The 17,936-nt window shown below is 33.0% G+C and overlaps 2 protein-coding genes across 4 annotated transcripts; one reads left to right on the forward strand and one right to left on the reverse strand.

Moving 5' to 3' along the window:
• The first annotated feature begins 3,526 nt into the window (after nucleotides 1–3,526).
• Nucleotides 3,527–14,577, forward strand: LOC125055849 (choline transporter-like 1). Of its 3 annotated transcripts, none has more exons than XM_047658496.1 (12): nucleotides 3,527–3,963; nucleotides 4,034–4,568; nucleotides 4,740–4,912; nucleotides 4,980–5,039; nucleotides 5,337–5,504; nucleotides 5,617–5,752; nucleotides 10,195–10,342; nucleotides 11,305–11,445; nucleotides 12,328–12,490; nucleotides 12,955–13,176; nucleotides 13,669–13,815; nucleotides 14,229–14,577. In XM_047658496.1, exons 1-11 carry the CDS (start codon nucleotides 3,859–3,861, stop codon nucleotides 13,810–13,812), a joined length of 1,995 nt encoding a protein of 664 aa, XP_047514452.1. In that variant the 5' UTR covers nucleotides 3,527–3,858; the 3' UTR covers nucleotides 13,813–13,815; nucleotides 14,229–14,577. The 3 variants fall into 3 exon arrangements, with proteins under 3 accessions (XP_047514452.1, XP_047514453.1, XP_047514454.1); XM_047658497.1 differs by having other exon boundaries at nucleotides 3,528–3,963; nucleotides 13,669–13,805; XM_047658498.1 differs by having other exon boundaries at nucleotides 3,528–3,963; nucleotides 10,207–10,342.
• Nucleotides 14,578–15,288: 711 nt separating this feature from the next.
• Nucleotides 15,289–17,615, reverse strand: LOC125055851 (ribosome biogenesis protein BRX1 homolog). The gene is made up of 5 exons (XM_047658499.1): nucleotides 17,406–17,615; nucleotides 17,028–17,304; nucleotides 16,109–16,392; nucleotides 15,660–15,897; nucleotides 15,289–15,529 (listed from the first exon to the last, which is right to left on the reverse strand). Exons 1-5 carry the CDS (start codon nucleotides 17,526–17,528, stop codon nucleotides 15,318–15,320), a joined length of 1,134 nt encoding a protein of 377 aa, XP_047514455.1. The 5' UTR covers nucleotides 17,529–17,615; the 3' UTR covers nucleotides 15,289–15,317.
• Nucleotides 17,616–17,936: the final 321 nt, after the last annotated feature.

Genomic DNA, 17,936 nt, shown 5'->3' on the forward strand with positions numbered 1-17,936 from the left:
GGACAAAAGTATTCAAACTGCGCTTAGTAATATACCTCCTAGCGAGGAATTTTTATTTGACAAAAGTAAGCTCGCGTCCCTAATACAATCCCTCGGTGGGCCGCAATTCTGGTTTTTAAACCTAGATACAAAGAATCGTAAGCGTCTACATCCAAATACAGACACCAGGCACAAAATGGAAAAAATAATTTTCGTAATACCCACCTAAAACAAGAAACGATGCGAACGTTTAACAGGAAAATCGATAGTCATAAACAACTTTAAAACTACCCGTTATCTAACAATGACGGAAAAAAATTACTATCCAACATAATTCAAGGATTCCGCATACCTCTGTACAAAAAACCGCTTTGTTAATTCCAATAAATCGAATAGTAAGTCAATACGCAACCGAACCGTCACCTACGACATCGCAGATAATCATAGAACTCCTGAATCAAGCAAGGTATCCTACAAACAGTTCTCAACAAAACCCCCAGTTTTATATCCAAAATGGTTCTTCGCAGGAAAAGCAACGGCACGATGCGTTCTGTTGTAGATTTGCGAGAACTAAACCGATTCGTAAAGACAAAACATTTTCGGTTGATCACCCACGGCTTAGTCCCAGACTTTCTTCAACTAGGGGACTGGATGATAAATAGATTTATCACAAGCCTATTTCCATCTACCGGCAGCGAGATCACACCGACCTTTCTTAAGGCTCAGCTAAAAAGGGCAGTTATACGAAAACATGACTCCTTTTGGGCTAGCGTAAGTACCACACCTTTTCTCTGCAGTATCATGTTGGGTCGCGGAGACCTTACGTGCGAAGGGATGTCGAGTGCTAGTCTTCCTAGACGACTACCTTCTGGTCAACCAAGACCACTCCAAGTTAAATTCTCAGGCCGCGGAGGCCGTGAGACACTTGGAACACCTAGGTTGGAAAATCAATTACCAAAAAATCCGTATTGGTACCAACCCAAAATTTAGAATACCTTGGAATTCGCTGGAATACTATGGTCAATGTGATGTCGCTACCCAAGTTAAAAATACAGCGCAAACACCATAGTTATGCGTTGTATTCGCGAGTTACAAAGCTTTGCTAGGGCAAGTAAACTTCGCAAACTTTCAAACTAAACTCGTGCCCCGCGGGAGGCTTCACTGTCGCCAGGTACAGATCTTTCTGCGACAATTCAACAAGATCCGACCCCGTCGAGGTCAACTGCTGCCTCAGATTGTAGGGCAGGAACTGATGTGGTGGCTCGGAGCTACTCATCAGACGACGCCTATACACAAAGAACCTGCAACCCACTTCCTAGCGACGGACGCCTCGGATTGGGGTTGGGTGGGGGGGGGGGGGATCACATCTAGACGGAAACCGGAAAACGGTCTCTAGATCACCCCCACGAAATTCAATACCTATCGCAGACACTCCTAGATACGACAATTGCACTGTCTCCTCCACAAATACAAGCATTGACCCTAAAAGTTTGGGAAATTGGGGGTGGGGTGCCCAAATAAAAGACTGGTCCACACTGGAAAAAGATTTACTTTTGAAGAGTTGGTCACTCCACCTGTCCACTTATTTACCCGCAATCAAAAGAGGGCTGTCATGGTGTGACAACTCTCAAGTGAACCCAAAATCCCCTCAAACAGCCGATATTGCAAAAAATTTAACATTACTTTTTCTAAAAGAAAATTTATTTATTTATTTATTTAATTATAAGTAATCTTACAGCTAACATACATAATATTACAAAACAAACACTTAGACAGTACAGAAAGCCAAAACAGGAATTTATCCTATCAACCGTCCTTGTTCGCAAATCGGCAATTTTAACTTTTTGCGGTCCCCATGTAGAACAACAAACATTTTCAAATTTTATTATTAAATACAATATCCTCAGAGTATTAGGAGTAGCTAAACCAAAAGTCGTGAAATCATCCGTCACGTGGGGCCCGCGAATAGTACTAGACTGGCTTTCTTCCAACCCTCCTAGGGACACTTTATTCAATACGGCTCGCAGAACAGCCACAGTATTGCATTTAGCATTGGGCCGCAGGGTTCACTTTATTAGAAATTACTGACGAGCAATTCGTGGATAATGGTGGTAACATTTATTTAACACCGGTATTTGAATCTAAGACAGACACTCAAGACGCCAGTCAACATGGAAACTTTCTAAACACCACGATAAAACATATGCCCTATCACTTTAGTGAGACTTCAGTTAGTCCTGACGACTCATCGGTCTAGTGGTTGGTGCCCCTGACTGCGAATCCATGGGTCCCGGGTTCGGTTCCCGGCTGGGACGAGCATTGATGTGATGAGCATTTGGTGTTGTGCTTGGGTCTTAGGTGTTTAAATATGTAATTATATGTCTATCTTTCTATAATATGTATGTGTATCCGTTGCCTGGTGCCCATAGCACAAGCTTCGCCAGCTTGGCATGGGACTGGGTCAATTGGTGTGAACTGTCTTTAAAAAAAAAAAAAAAAGATATTGCTTTGAGTAACAGGTACAACAAGATCTCAAGTAAAAAATCTAAACAATATTTTTTTATCCATCAACAGCAAAATAATTAGGTCGAAAATCAACCAATAGATGAAATTTTTTATTACACGGGGTAATTGGAAATCTTCAAATACATAGATTCTTTAATCATTACTGCCGCGAGATAGACTCTCGTAGAGAAAACTCATCACTCTTTCTTGAATACATTTGCACCATCGTAATTATAGAAATACCTTGTTGTTATGATAGGAAGTTTATATTATTATGTTAATTGTACATCTAAATCAGATGAGTATATACTTACTAGTAACTGTAGTTATATTTATACCGTAACTAAGAATAATAATTGCTAAATACTTATGCTTTGATTAAGAATAATGGCAAGTAAATAAAATAGTTATATAAACAATAACGGCTTTAGCTAAAGCCCGGACCTTAATTCTTCATAATCATCATAGCGTTGTGTTTTATATTGTACTATATACATCCACCAGCAGATAACAAACCCGTCTTCATTATACAATGCTGTATATTTTCCGGAGGCACATCAATATGACGGTTTTACATAACAATAAAACCGATATTATGTGCCGAGAAGGAAAACATACAGCATTGTAGGAAGCTCTTCCTGGTGAAGACTCTATGACTGTGGAAATGACACCGTCCTAGCTGGTTAAGATAAGTATGAAGTTGAGGCGATTACAGCGCCATCTATTCTATCTAAGCGGAACTATTTCACTCGGTATGTATCGCACTTCATGGCTAAGTATACATTGCTTCTTCATTATACAATGCTGTATGTTTTCCTTCTCGGCACATAATATCGGTTTTATTGTTATGTAAAACCGTCATATTATTGTTCGTATGTCACGTTCAGGTATAACATCAACATATTATATACTATACATAAAAAATTTATGTCTTCTGACAATTGACATCAGCCGGCTGTAATAATATTCTGTTTTGAGCCAACGAAGTTCTCACTCTTATGACTTATCTACTTTTATATTATAATCTTTGAAGTTTGATTGTTTTTGTGCTTTCCGTCTCGTCCGCGTCGGCACTCAAAATCACAATAATTTAAAATTTAGTGTAACAAAGTATCTATGAAACTCTTTATAAATTTTATTATTATTAATGGTAGAATCTGTAATAAAAACAAAATAATGCATTGATTAATAAAAAAAAATTGTTTTATATTTTATAGAGTTATAGACACAAACAGTGATGCTCTAGTTAAGAGCCCCGCCTATAATTATTTGTGTTGGCGTATGGCTGACGAGAATCTCTTGGTTTAAACTTATAAGTTTGTTTCGACAAACTATTATCGTATATGCACGACTATCCATAAATTTAGATTACCAATGGGGTGTGCTCAAAGTGAAATAGCTCCTCAAAATGAACAACCAAAAAAGGGTTGCACTGATGTGTTATGGCTTGTTATTTATGTCATTTTTTGGATACTTATGGTAAGAATTCTCATTGGCCTTAGTAACATCAAAAGTATTTGTAAAGTTTTATAATTTAATTTTTTTTTAGATTATTGTTGCTGCAATTGCCTTTGTTTATGGAAATCCACAACGCCTTATAAATGGGTATGATTCATTTGGAAATACATGTGGAGTGGCGAATAATAAGAAATTAATAAATTTTCCACTTGCGGGCATAACCACTGTTGATAAGCCTTACTTGTTTTTTATGGACGTTAAAGAGTTGCGGAAATCTCTTAAGATTTGTGTTAAGAAATGTCCAAGCAAAAAAATGGAAACGTTTACAGATATACAAACTTTTTACAAAGAAACTGGGTCAAGTTTATGTAGATATGATATTAATTTGAACACAACAACTAACAATCAAGGTTTAAACAATTACATAGGCCCTTGCCCTGTGTTACCAGTTTATGAATCATTTCCACTTCTTAACCGATGTTTTCCAAAGACAGCTAAAGAAGTAGCTCAAAAGGTTTTTACAGATTTTTATGACTTACTCAATAGTTGGGACACAATTGAGCAAATGCTGTCTGATTTATACAATTCATGGAAAGAAATGATAATTTGTGTTATAATAGCTTTTAGTAAGTATCAACACATTGCAATAAAAAATTATAGACTGCCTGTTTGTTTTAATAGTAGGAAACTTATTTTTATTGTATTAAGTTTACAAATAATACTTTTTTTTAATTTTTATTTACAAGTATACAATATATTTATTAAATAATATTATATTACAATATATTTTATTTCAGTATTTTCCTTAATAATGGTATCAATACTGCATTTATTGGCGACACTGGTATCTTGGATATTTATGATTGCTGTGTCTATAGTGAGCATAGCAGGAACAGTATTATTGTGGTACACCTATCATGAGCTTAGAACAAAACAGAGAGATTTCTCTGATAGTACTGCATTTTTGGCGGTAAGGCTTTTCAGAATATGTGATATTTTAAGGGTTAATTTATCACTATACTTATGTTGTTTTATAGGAATCTTTCAAGAATGAAAAGGCATTTCTATGGTATTCAATTATTGCAACAATTATAACAGTGAGTATATTTATAGATATTTGAATTTTAGCAGTTGGTTTGGCAAAGAATTCAATTAAAATGCCGAGAAGTTTTAATAATTTACCTAATTTTTCTATATAATTTTACTTATATTTCAGTCAGACTTAGTCTTATTAACTTATGATTCTTTATTACTCACAGACAATATGTTTAAGTAAAAAGTGTAAATAAAATAAAGTATATATTGTCATATATTGTGGTCAAGGTCTCAGACTTTTAAACCGCCGAGACACTGGATTAATTCAGCTTGAAATTATGAACTTATTTTAATTATAGGTTATCCTGTTACTTCTTGTTTGGGTGATGCGGTCTCGAGTATCATTCCTGGCAGCCCTGTTTAAGGAGACTGCTCACTGTCTTGGGTCCATACCAGCGCTCTTCCTTCAACCAATTATTACATTTTTCTTCCTTGTGCTGTTTTTTACGTTTTGGTCATTTGTTGTTGTGAGTATGTTTTATTATATTAGCCGTGTGGCAATAAAGGGCTGAATTTGCTATTATAATAAAACATTGAATGCAGTACTAACATACTTAATATATTAAAATGTGTTTGTAGGTATGTCTAGCTACTGCAAATTATCCTGGGATTCCATACAAAACGAACTTCTTTATCAATGGCTCAATATTGCCAGATCAAATTGACAATGCAGCTGTGCAGGCGCAAACTTATAATGAGAGTGCTAAATTGAAAAGTAAGCAATTTTATTAATTATTTTCTAAATTGAGAATATTTATTGAAGTTATACTTCTTTAGGCGCGTTATGAAAAATTGATGAGAGTGAAATTTTACGATGAGCGCGCACCGTGACACAAAATTAACAGAATTAAGCCCGTCACAGACTTAGCTATAATATATATTAATATACCGTACTATAATATGTATTATAGCAAACTACCACACACTGAGAAATATATATTTTGCCTTCATTTAATTGATGGTCGTCCTAGTGTTTGCACGTATTTTGTAATTAAGGGTGTTCTTATTTCAAAATACTAACAGTAATTATGAATTCAACAAGTACATTGTTAATGGACTTAATGATTAAACGATTCCGCTGCTGCTTTCGATATGTTAGTTGCCCGGTCAGGCACAAAAACTAGAACCAAATGGATCGAGTCACATATAAGAAATAAACAAACTAGTGGCGAATTTAATTTGTATCGCGAGTTATCCTCAAAAAAATTTGCCCAATATTTTAGAAGTTCAAGATCGTCATTTCTAGAGCTACATGAATTGATAAAAAATGACACTGAAAGGTGTGCGGGGATCGAAACACGCTGTACATTCAAAATATGTCGGAATATGTCTTGCTTTAACATAATATATAGTAATATGCAATAATGTATATTACGGTATCGCTTCGTGACGTCACAGAAATATATATTATAGCTGAGTGTGCGGTCACGCGAAAATTAGTATAGAAAATATATAGTAATATGCCTAGCCATAAAAATATTAATATATATTATAGCTAAGTCTGTGACGGGCTTTAAGTTGCCCACGGAAGATGCTACGGCATTGGACATAATTGTATTTTAAAAACAACATTCGAATAATAATAGAATTTATGTTACACTTAATGTAAGAGAATAATAATAAATATTTATTTATTTAATTTTTCAAATGTAAACTGAACTTTATTGACTATAATGACTCCTTTTCCAGTCTTTGATTATTTAATTGTAATTTATTATTTGCATGCAATCAAAAACTATTTTTAATAATGCCAAAGAAGTATAACTTCTTACGCGCGTACATAAGTACACGCACCCTTTTTTTTATTTAAATTGTGTTTTACGTAATTTACAAATAATAATATGCGCTTTTAAATGTTAACTGATATAATCTCGAGTGCAAGCGTTACTTTTAGCCTTGGTTAAAATCGGTGTTACCCTAACCTAGAAACTATATAAAATGTTAACAATGTATCTTTTGTTAGTCATAAAAACATTGTGATAGTTGACTCATTTACATAGAAGGTATTACGTATTACGTCATTCACCCCGATTGTTGAAACCAAGGCTGCTTTGTTAGTTTTTAATAATATAAGAAATATTTACAAATACGGAAAGAGAACCAACATGGCAGTTACGTGAATTAATTTAATGAAATAATACGCGTCATTTCATTTATGCACAAAGATAATGTAATTTAAATGTCATATTAAGTGATGCTTAATTATGATTGCTGGACTATAATGACGTCGTTGCCAACACCTATAGAATGTTCCCCGTAAACCAACTTCAAATGCCCCTAAAGTTTTTTTTGTACTCTCGATTTGAGAGAAAATCTCCAAATATGCATCAAAAATACATTCATGTAGTATAAAATTTCTATTTTGGAGGTTTTTTTTAAATATTGTCATACAACCAATGATGTTGGTATAGCACTGCACATTCTTTTCGCACAGACTTTAAATATAACCATGTAACATCCGAGAATGATAATGAGATTGGTGATTTCAAGCACTATGGATATTGAACTAATCTGAAATTGCATGGTTAAATGTCAAAATTTTACTTCGCATCGCAGTTATGTCCCTATTCGTGCCTATGATTGGTCATCATTCATTTCATATTGGAGGTCATTGGTCAGTCAAGATGCATTAACAGTAGTGTATGTAGAAAACTAAGGGTATGTTCCGATATACACTGCGACCACTGTACAGAGTACCGTCAATTTAGTATACTGTGAAACCGTTTCTCTATAGCCAGCTATACTGGTTACAATTTAAAACGGAACGCAGTCCAGTATACTAGTCAGCTTCGTTTTTCGACACAGTTTTCAAATGAGTGCATCAAAGTTTTTCAATTCAACAAGAAAAACTATTATTGGAGTATTATCGCATTAAAAAAATCTATATTAATATTAACTGTCAATTGAATTAATACTACAAAGAAAGTAAGTATTTTTTAATTAGAAAAAGTCTGTTTATCATAACTCAAACTCAATTTTCGTAAGTTTTCCATTGTTTCATTAATTGGTCCAAGCTAATTCTTTAATTAGAATTTTAAATGTTTGTTATTAAACTGTAAGTTATATCAGCCGTTAGGCATTCAAGTGGTTTTGATTGATCACGTGATCAAAGCACTGCGAGTACCTTACCTCGAAAACGCCAGTGCTCGCAGTAGAAGTATAGCGGGGATTTGTGACGTCATATATTTCCCTAGGACGCTGCGGCTGTTTACTGGCAGTCCATGGCGGAACGAATTTTTGAACAGTGGGAGCACTATACAGTACTCGCAGTGTATATCGGAACATACCGTTAATTTGTATGAAAATTTGTTGACACAAACTGTCATTTTCATACATACAAATTAATCCATCATTATCGGCTTTTAAAGAGTAATAGAGCTGTCACGGAAAAGAAGGATTTATTGGCCTGTATCATGTTAAATATGTTTTAAATGCATCGATTTATTACGCATTATTTTCTAAAGACTACTCCCAATATCCTGTTATATTTATTTTTAATAGGTGAAGTAGCTGCTATCCCGATCATTGCACAGCCATCTTGCTTAAAGGTTTATTTTAATATTTTTTCGTGTTTGTGGTAATCCCTTATTAGTATATAGCAGTAGTTACTATTCGTCTTTTATAATAAGAGTTTTAGACTCTCTTTTATTGATACCATCAAACAAGTTTAAACAACTAGGTACAAAAATTTATGTCGGAACAATGGCGGCGGTATCGGCTGCCAATGTAATTATAATTTAATAACATAAAAGTCAAATTAGTTAAAAACTGTTGAGGTTTATTTAATTTGGCTGGTTTGTTTATTTTATTTGGTTAAATTTATGATATTACTAGAGTTTATGAACAGTTCTTCTGTTCTCCCCTTCTACGCCCTATATTTGAGAACTGGCAGTAAATGTAAAATTAGAAGCATTTAATATGTATTTCTTTATTCACGTTCATAAGTTTACGTTGTGTTACCTATATGTATAAATGATTTGGATTTTTTAAAATTGTATCAAATAGTCTGCTAATTTGTAGATCTATGTATTAATATTGGCAAATCAAATACACTACTTAACAGTTTTTAACTATTATTTGATTTTGATGTTATTAAATTATAATTACAATGGCAGCTGATACATTTGCTCCGACAAATAAATTTTTGGGTTTGACAGTTATCTCAAGTAAGTATTGGGAAATGTCATTGACTATTTAAATGATGAACTAGCAGATATTTATAGAAACTTTGCAATTCATGGAACTAATCTTTAACATGTATTATAATGAATATGTAGATTATGTGGTATTTTTTATTTTAACAATAAAGCATACCGTTCCCTAAAAGGTTGGCAACATACCCGCGAGACCACGGCCTTGCAGGTTTTCCTATCCCATAAATTTTTTTGAAGGTCCATAAACCCCTATATAGCCTATAACAGACACAAATGTGCGTATGTCTGTTTCGTTTAACATTTTCTATAAATTATCATGCCTACCAGACTCGTAATCGTGCTTTGTCACGTTCCTCACATCAACACCAACTATGCAAAAAACTCAGTTTTGTATCGCGCAACCCATACATATAACCAATATTTAAGCCTTGACTTGTGTAAGGGATAGTTGATTTAGTTCTTAGGGTAAGAAATTAAACACTCCAATGATGGCATGATTCACTATGCATGTGTTACAGCCTCGTTTATAATCTATTCCCTACTCCGACCCGACCATCCCATTTCGGGCAACCGAACGAGTCAAATGAGTAACTATTGCACGTGCGCACTTGTAGCTTCTTAAGAATGTTTCATAATTTTTTTTTAGAATTCAATTTAATTTTAAAAGCTAACACTTGTTTAAGCTATGAATATGCTTATAGTATCAATAATGTCAAGAGCTAAATCACCTGCATCATGAGCACTCATATACCCTCACTTTCATACCATCACACAGCACAGCCGAATTAGGTATTACGTTAATCATATTGATTTTTTCATTTCGTTTGAATCTGTTTGTATATATTATGTATTTCATCTTTGGCTATATAAGTATAATTGTTTTTTGTTATATATTATTATATATATTATATCTATGGTAGCTGTAGGATTTCGAAATGTGGGTTAGTATAGGTACTATTTATTGCTTTATCTGTTTCATTTACGTATATTTTGTTTATATTAGGCTATATTCTAGATCCAATAGAGTTCAATCCAATGTGGGTGAAGAGTATGTGGTGGATGTGCCTTATTTGCCTTGTATGGGGGAGCGAGTTCATTCTCGGCTGTCAACAGATGACCATCGCTGGTGCTGTCTCGCATTGGTATTTTAGGTAAGGTTTATTTAGGATGCTTTTCGGATGCCCGGAAGGAATGACACTTATATCAGCCAAATATTTTTTTATCTTTGTCTATGGATCCTAGAGTAAATCAGTCATAAGTTAATGTTATTAAAATTGAACTATAGTTATCGGAAATTAAAAAAAAAAATAATTTGCATGAAAAAAAATTAGCTGCCCACAGGTATTTACGAACCAATTCGACTAATACCAATTAATAGGCCGGTAACTCGCGAGCCTAATGTGAGTGTTCATTGGAGGTGGTATGACTTAACACCAGTCAAGTTATCTGCCCGTTTGCCCCTTTTAAAAAGAGAGTTCTAATTTCTCGTAAGGAAGCGTTCAAGTATTACGTCACGCAATTTTTGGAGATTATTGATCCCATATGTAACGTTTTTCTGTACCCAAGTATAGTACAACGTTTCGTGACCACCTAGTGACTACCTAAACGTTACCATTATGTGGTGTAAAGTACTGGAAAGTCGAAAATAATATTAACAATAACGCGTAATTCAATCCCTGCCCCGCATCGTACCGTTTTACGGACCCCCCCCCCCCCTACGTAATACTTGAACGCTCCCTAAATAATTTCTTGGTATTCCATTAATCGAATTGAATCAAATGCCTTCCGCCCAAAAAACTCCGGCCCTCGCGAGGTATTTGACAGAAATATCTCAATATTATTATGGGCTAAATAAATTAACCACCATTTTAAAGTGAATTAATTTAATTTAATGTTTGGTTACAAGTCACTTAATATATAAAGAAATAAACATATGTGCGTCAAATACAAAGCCACCAAGCGCACTGGGTACGTATCACCGGTTACCTGCGTACACGCACACATTCGCGCGAATCCCGCAAGACCAGTTTTATGTAGTTCTGTGCGAGTGACGATATTATGATATTGATGTAAAATGTCGATAAAAATATGCTACATTGTATTTGTTTTTCAGAGGCACGAACACGCACCCCTCACCAGTGATGTATTCGATTGGGAAGCTTTTGAAATATCACTTGGGTTCTGTGGCGAAGGGGTCCTTCCTGATTACATTGTTCAAGATACCGCGTTTGATTCTCACCTATTTACACGCTAAGTATGTAGTTTTTTAACGTTGGAATAATATTTACAAACTCGGAATCTCAAAATCCTCTTAAGGAACGGAAATAAAGGAATGTTTGTGTTAGAATGTACGTGGATGTTGTAATATTTATTTATTCGCACTTCGTTGCATTAAGAAAATACATAATAAGGGATGCAACGGGCGGCATAAACTGAAATAATAGTTGAGAAATCTCCGCGTTATATAGGGACGGAAATCGCGTTATGGATGATTACTTTATAGGCCATTTACAGTGAAGTGTAACATTCTAATGTTATAATCTATATATATAAAAATGAAACCCGTTTTCCGTTGTCACGACATAACATAAAACGGCTTGACCGATTTGTCTGATTTTTTTAAATAATATTCCTTGAAGTACGAGGATGGTTCTTACGCAAAGAAAAATTAAAAAAAATGAGTGAAAAAGTCTAAAAACAACTTTTCTATATTCCCATACAAAATATTCGTAATAATATTTAAAGGCAATTTGAACTTTAATACCATAACATAAAGTTCAAGTGTTAGTGCAGGTGTTCTGGGAAGGTAAATTTTTATTTTTGACATAATGTATTTGTTGTCTTATCAACTTTCTTTTTTTATCTTACTAGCTAGACCGGTGTCCCGAATAGCAGAATACGTATTAAAAATAAAATAAAGAATAGACTGTTAGGCGGTACGATGTTCGCCAGGCCAGCTAGTAATATTTCATATATAAATCAAATTTTCTGAAAAAAAAAATACATTTAAGCTCTAAGCAAATAAGAAATACTGATATTTAATACTTTTTAGTGTTTTTTTTTTATGTTTAAAATTATATATAGAACTTTATCAGTTATAATAAAACCGCAAATTAACCGTTTAATTATATTTTAGGTTATCTTCGAGAGCGGAAAAGGGTTCCGATTGTGCGAAATGTGGACTTAAATGCGGTATTTGTTGCTTCTATTGTTTGGAAAAATTTATACGCTATTTGAACCACAATGCCTATACAATTATTAGTATTGAGAGATGTCATTTCTGTAAAGCGGCTGCTAAGGTGAGTTTGTTGTTTATGGAAATTAAAAAAAGGGTGCGTGTACTTATGTACGCGCGTAAGAAGTTATACTTCTTTGGCATTATTAAAAATAGTTTTTGATTGCATGCAAATAATTAATTACAATTAAATAATCAAAGACTGGAAAAGGTGTCATTATAGTCAATAAAGTTCAGCTTACATTTGAAAAATTAAATTAATAAATAATTATTATTATTCTCTTACATTAAGTGTAACATAAATTCTATTATTATTCGAAAGTTGTTTTTAAATTATGTACAATGCCGTAGCATCTTCCGTGGGCAACTTCATTCTGTTAATTTTGTGTCACGGTGCGCGCGCATCGTAAAATTTCACTCTCATCAATTTTTCATAACGCGCCTTAAGAAGTATAACTTCAAAAAAATTACTGGCCATAAATTCAGAAAAAAAATTTACTAAATTATATAATTATTATAAAATTGTAGGCTTTCAGTACAATAGTGAACAATGCCCTACAAGTAGCGACAATAAACAGTGTGGGTGATTTCATATTATTCCTTGGAAAGTGCATCGTGACCGCATTGACTGGAATCATTGGGTTGTTGCTGCTCAAAAGGAATTCGGATTTGCATTTCTTCGCTGTTCCCACCTTGGTTATTTGCATTTTTTCTTTCTTCATCGCTCACTGCATTTTGTCGCTTTATGAGGTAAGTTCATATAATAGAACATCATATAGAAAAATGAAGTGTTATTGAGAGTAATCCGTAATATCGTGGGTTAAAAGCATTATAGAATAAAATATCGTAAATAATAATTATTTATTAGGAAATTAATAGTAATAATATTGTTGTTCATACAACAGTTACATAACAAAATGGTCACAGATTAGTTGAATAATATAAGTAATCCTATCACTGTTTTGGAGTTTATTCCGTCGTTGTTTTTGGTCCTAATATTATAATTAATGCTTAATTACAAAATGACAATTAACAAATTGACAGTTGATAAAGTGACAGGCATGGTGCGACGCCATCTTGCGTAGACAAGCGTTTTGGCGGGTTATTGAAATTATGAATGTTTGGTTTGAATTTTTAAAAATAACCATGTGTATAGCTTAGTATAGTTTAAAATAAACTTTATGGTTTTTAAAATATGTATTTCCGAATAGCCTATTGTGCAAATATCTAGTTCAATTTCAGATGGTAGTGGATTCTCTATTCCTCTGCGTGTGCGAGGACCGAAATATGAACGGCGATGACGGGAGATGGAAGAATTCTAGACTCGCAGAGTTGGGGGGACACAAGGCTGATACTGCCGAAATGGAGGATTTACAAAAGTACTGATTTGTGAGTTTATGCATGATTACTAACAATGTATACTAACACAGATTTATTTAGTTTGGAGCGTACTTTCGCTACGTTAGGAAAATGTTTCGTTATCCAGTCTTAAGTGATCTAACTTTTCAGTATATTTACTGCTCATATTTTGAAATGCCAAGAGTGGGATGAAAATTTACATAGTCGCTCATAAAATCAGTTGCAAGGTTAACTGTCGTCGTCTCCTTTTCTCATATTGTGTTTACGCTGCGATGAAAAGAGACATATAACCTTATAACGAAAACCGAAAACATAAACGCTTTCATACAATGTTCATGATCGATCTATTTGGTTAGAAAAGGTTAACCTACTAACAGTATCTATATTCCTGTTTAGAAAATCAATTAGTTTTTTTGGAATAAAAACCTTTTATATTGTTTCAGGTAAATTTATGCAACTTGATATTTAATTTAAAAAGAATCATTTAGTCGCCATCTAAACGTGCCTTACACTGCTTTATCAATACTAAACGTCATCTCCGGTTTTAAAACCAATTTTTTTATATATCTTTTTCATCTGTCGATTGTCGGTAGTGTTTGACAGATGCGAGTAAGTTTAGTTTATAAGTTAAACTTGTCTTTGAATTCAAAGTTCACAGATAGTCTTGACATATACTCACAAAGTGACACAGACTCGGTGCCACTCTTCCATGGATGCTATATTATAGAGTAAGCGTGTATATTTTTTTTAATCAACAACATTTACTTATAGAGAAAACGCTTTCTAAATCGACAAAAAAGAATCTCAATCGAAACTTCAATATAAATCATACACCAGATTTATTTTAAAAGAAATGCAATTTAAACATGAAATTATTTTTTATACATATAAACTGTTGATAATATTTTTGACACTGAATGCATAATCAAGTTTTAGTACAAACGAATATTTTTTTACTCATTTACGTAGTTTTTAATTTATACGTAATTTATTAATTAAATCTTCCAAGTACACAAGTGAATAAGATTGTAGTTTTTTATAATCTAAGTCGTATTTTATTTGTCATTTTCAATCTATTTTGTAAGTGAATTTTAAATGTTCTGTCGTGTTTGGGAGTCACGCTTTTTGCACTGAGAGGTTGATCAACCGTCCATTATTTTGACAATTTGCTCATTTTTACTTTCCATATTGCTATCATTAGGTCTAATCAACAACAAACGCTTAGGTTTTAGTTATTTTTAATTATGTACTATGTTTTAATCAAATGAATCACTCAGCATAATAATGTAATTTGATAATTATACTTCTTTTTTATAGATTTTAAAAAAAATGATGTTCTTTAGAACAATGGCTATATTTTATTAGCAATCTCATTTTTAGTATTATTAATTTAATGTTCTAATGTAAGTTTTACCTCGACAGCACATTTCTTCCATGCATTTTTATATGTAAAAGTTGTTTGACATTTTTTAACTGTTTGATAATTATAATAAAACAATCGAGTGTAAAATGTATTTTATTTCTACCTAACCTTATTTTTTAGGTTTAACAGGTTTTTTCTTAAATTGCTTCCTTTTCTTTATCTGGTCAGAGATTTTTTTACTTTTCGCCTTTAGTTGTTTGCGTCGAATTGCCATGTCTGGTTTAGTTTTGGGCTTCTTTAATTTCATGGAAAAAGGTTCTTTAGGTGATTCAGCATTTTCTTTTTCCGCTTCAACTTTCATTTCCTCATCTTGGATTTCCTCTGTACGATATAAATAACATAAGATATTAGCAGGTTCAGTCAGACATACATCATTAACATAAATTATATAACGAGGCAGTTAATGGAGTAGAAAAAGTTAAAAGATATAAAAATATTTCTAAGAAATTACCTTTTACAACCACATGCTCTGCTTTTTTCAATGGATCTCCTTTGAAGAAGGCCGCATCCTCGATGTCTGGATATCCAGTTTCTGGTTTGGTTGCTTCATGAAGAACTTTCTGTTCGATTCTCTTTTCATATTTGTTGCCAGCTTTTTTAGCAAATGCTTGTCTCAGTTTAGCTGGACTTATATATTTAGGATTTTCCCAAAGTGTAGCACCACCAAATGAGCCAGAGAATATCTTTACCTAAAAATTTAGCAAAATTCATAATTACCGTCACAAATTCATCAATAACTCACAATAAAGTCTGTCCAAGTAAGTATTCATTAAAATGTGTTTTTTTAACCTTATTGATAGGAAATTTATTAAATATATTTTGGCAAAATGTGCCTTTTCAATAAGTTTCATTCTTTGAATGATACATATAAATTTTATACAGCAATTTGTTCATACTTACAGGATTCAAAACAAATCTAGGTCCAATTTCTGCTAGCGCACCATCTTCAGACAATATTTGATAATTTCTGAACCAAATTCTATTATCAAGTATCATGAAGGTATAGACATGGTCAAAGAATGGCTGACTCTTTGGGTGATGTTTTGGTACACCAAATATTTGTATAAGTAATTCTTTTAATAGAGAATAATGTGGGTCCTTAGTAAATTGAGGATCAAATGATAATAGTGGCCTTGACCCTCTCAGACAATTACCAGTCATTTTTAGTTCTCCCATTGTGTAAACTGTAAGAAAATATTGATTACTTCATTTCTAAAGAAAATTAATTCACTAAATAGAATAGAGTGCAGCAGGTAGTTTAAGTAAGGTTTATAAAACTATGTTTAACTTTAAACCTTTAAGATACTTTATAGTAAGTAATAATAAGTATACTTTCACTAGCAAATTTTTCATCAGCATCCATTGATCTAGATGATAATATTTTACAGCCTTTTTATTGAAAAATTACTTGTGAAATCCCAACATACGGAAACTCAACACTGAAGATTTAATAGAAAATATGAAACTCAACACTCAATTTATTAGTAAATATATCAAAAGTTTATTATGAGCATAAGAACTGATTGAGATTAACGAGTATGTCAAAATATATTACAGTTGATATATGGCATATTTTGACTCAGAATGTTTGGTTCAGTTGACATTATTAGGTTTCAAGAAATGTGATTGTTACAGTAATGACACGGATGGCATGGGTTAAAAGACTTCCTTACTAAATATTAATACCTATTATGTGACTATCAAACATAAATTTCAGTACCAGAACAGACACCATAGGCACTGTTAACTATCTTTTGAGTTTCCAAGGAGATAGGTTTTGCCCTAAGTCTTAGTAATGGATTGACATAAAATAACTTACTATTTTCAACTAAAAACTTAACACTAGGTCCATTAGGAATGTTAGACATCCAAAGATACAAGTCTCTCATTTTTCTTCCTTCAAACAATATACATTTGTTGCAATTTTTCATTTCACTGATTTCATTAACCACATATAAGTTTTTGCTCCTCTCCATTTTGGATTCCGTCTTATGGTGAGGCATTAGTTTCTTTAAATCTTCCATTAAATGACGATGTCTGTGATTAATGCCACGCGCAGCAAATACTAAGATTCGTTGCCTGTTGATCCATTTAATCTTAAATGAAGAAACAATATTAGATAAGTTGTACAATAATTTTATATGACTAGTAGTCATCAAAAAAGATCCTTAATACTGGTAAATTTGTATAAACTAACCTGTTTAGGCGTAGGGTCATCAGACATTCGTACCGGTGGTAACACCACCATGTTATCATCCTTTTTGGGGTCTTGTATCTGAGGCACCTTGGGTTTGTTTTTCTTTACCTTTATTTTACCCATATTTTTAATTGTATACACTTGATTATAAAAATAATAACCTCTTTACCACGTGAAACGGACGTGAGTCGTGAACGTGAAGCTTCAAGCAATTTGAAAATCAAAATAATCAAATTTAAATGACAAATGACAATTTACTTCCGAAATATCAATGTCAGTGTTATACTGTTATCCTCTATTACAATAAGAATACTCTATTATTTATAGAGTTTATATGCAAGTGAAAATGTACTAAATTGCGTTGTATTTCAATATATTATGTTATTTGATTTTGTGTATTATTGTAGTTTTCAAATTTAACTTTAGGGAAAGGGAACTTTCATAGTTTTGAAAAAAAAACTTGCTTTTCCGCGGGTACTATATTAACGCTATTTGGGGTTGACGGCTATGTTATCTAATTACTGATAAGTT

This window comes from Pieris napi, chromosome 14 (assembly GCF_905475465.1).
Source record: "Pieris napi chromosome 14, ilPieNapi1.2, whole genome shotgun sequence".
Taxonomy (NCBI): Eukaryota; Metazoa; Arthropoda; class Insecta; order Lepidoptera; family Pieridae; genus Pieris; species Pieris napi.

Bases quoted from the DNA above. Each gene is read 5' to 3' on its own strand.
- LOC125055849 (XM_047658496.1), top strand. From the start codon at position 3,859: ATGGGGTGTGCTCAAAGTGAAATAGCTCCTCAAAATGAACAACCAAAA. The intron at 4,913-4,979 runs GTAAGGCTTTTC...GTTGTTTTATAG, and splicing joins ATAGTACTGCATTTTTGGCG to GAATCTTTCAAGAATGAAAA. The intron at 10,343-11,304 runs GTAAGGTTTATT...TTTGTTTTTCAG, and splicing joins GTCTCGCATTGGTATTTTAG to AGGCACGAACACGCACCCCT.
- LOC125055851 (XM_047658499.1), bottom strand. From the start codon at position 17,528: ATGGGTAAAATAAAGGTAAAGAAAAACAAACCCAAGGTGCCTCAGATA. The intron at 16,393-17,027 runs GTAAGTTATTTT...ATTTTCTTACAG, and splicing joins TAAGTTTTTAGTTGAAAATA to TTTACACAATGGGAGAACTA. The intron at 15,898-16,108 runs GTAAGTATGAAC...CTAAATTTTTAG, and splicing joins CTAGATTTGTTTTGAATCCT to GTAAAGATATTCTCTGGCTC.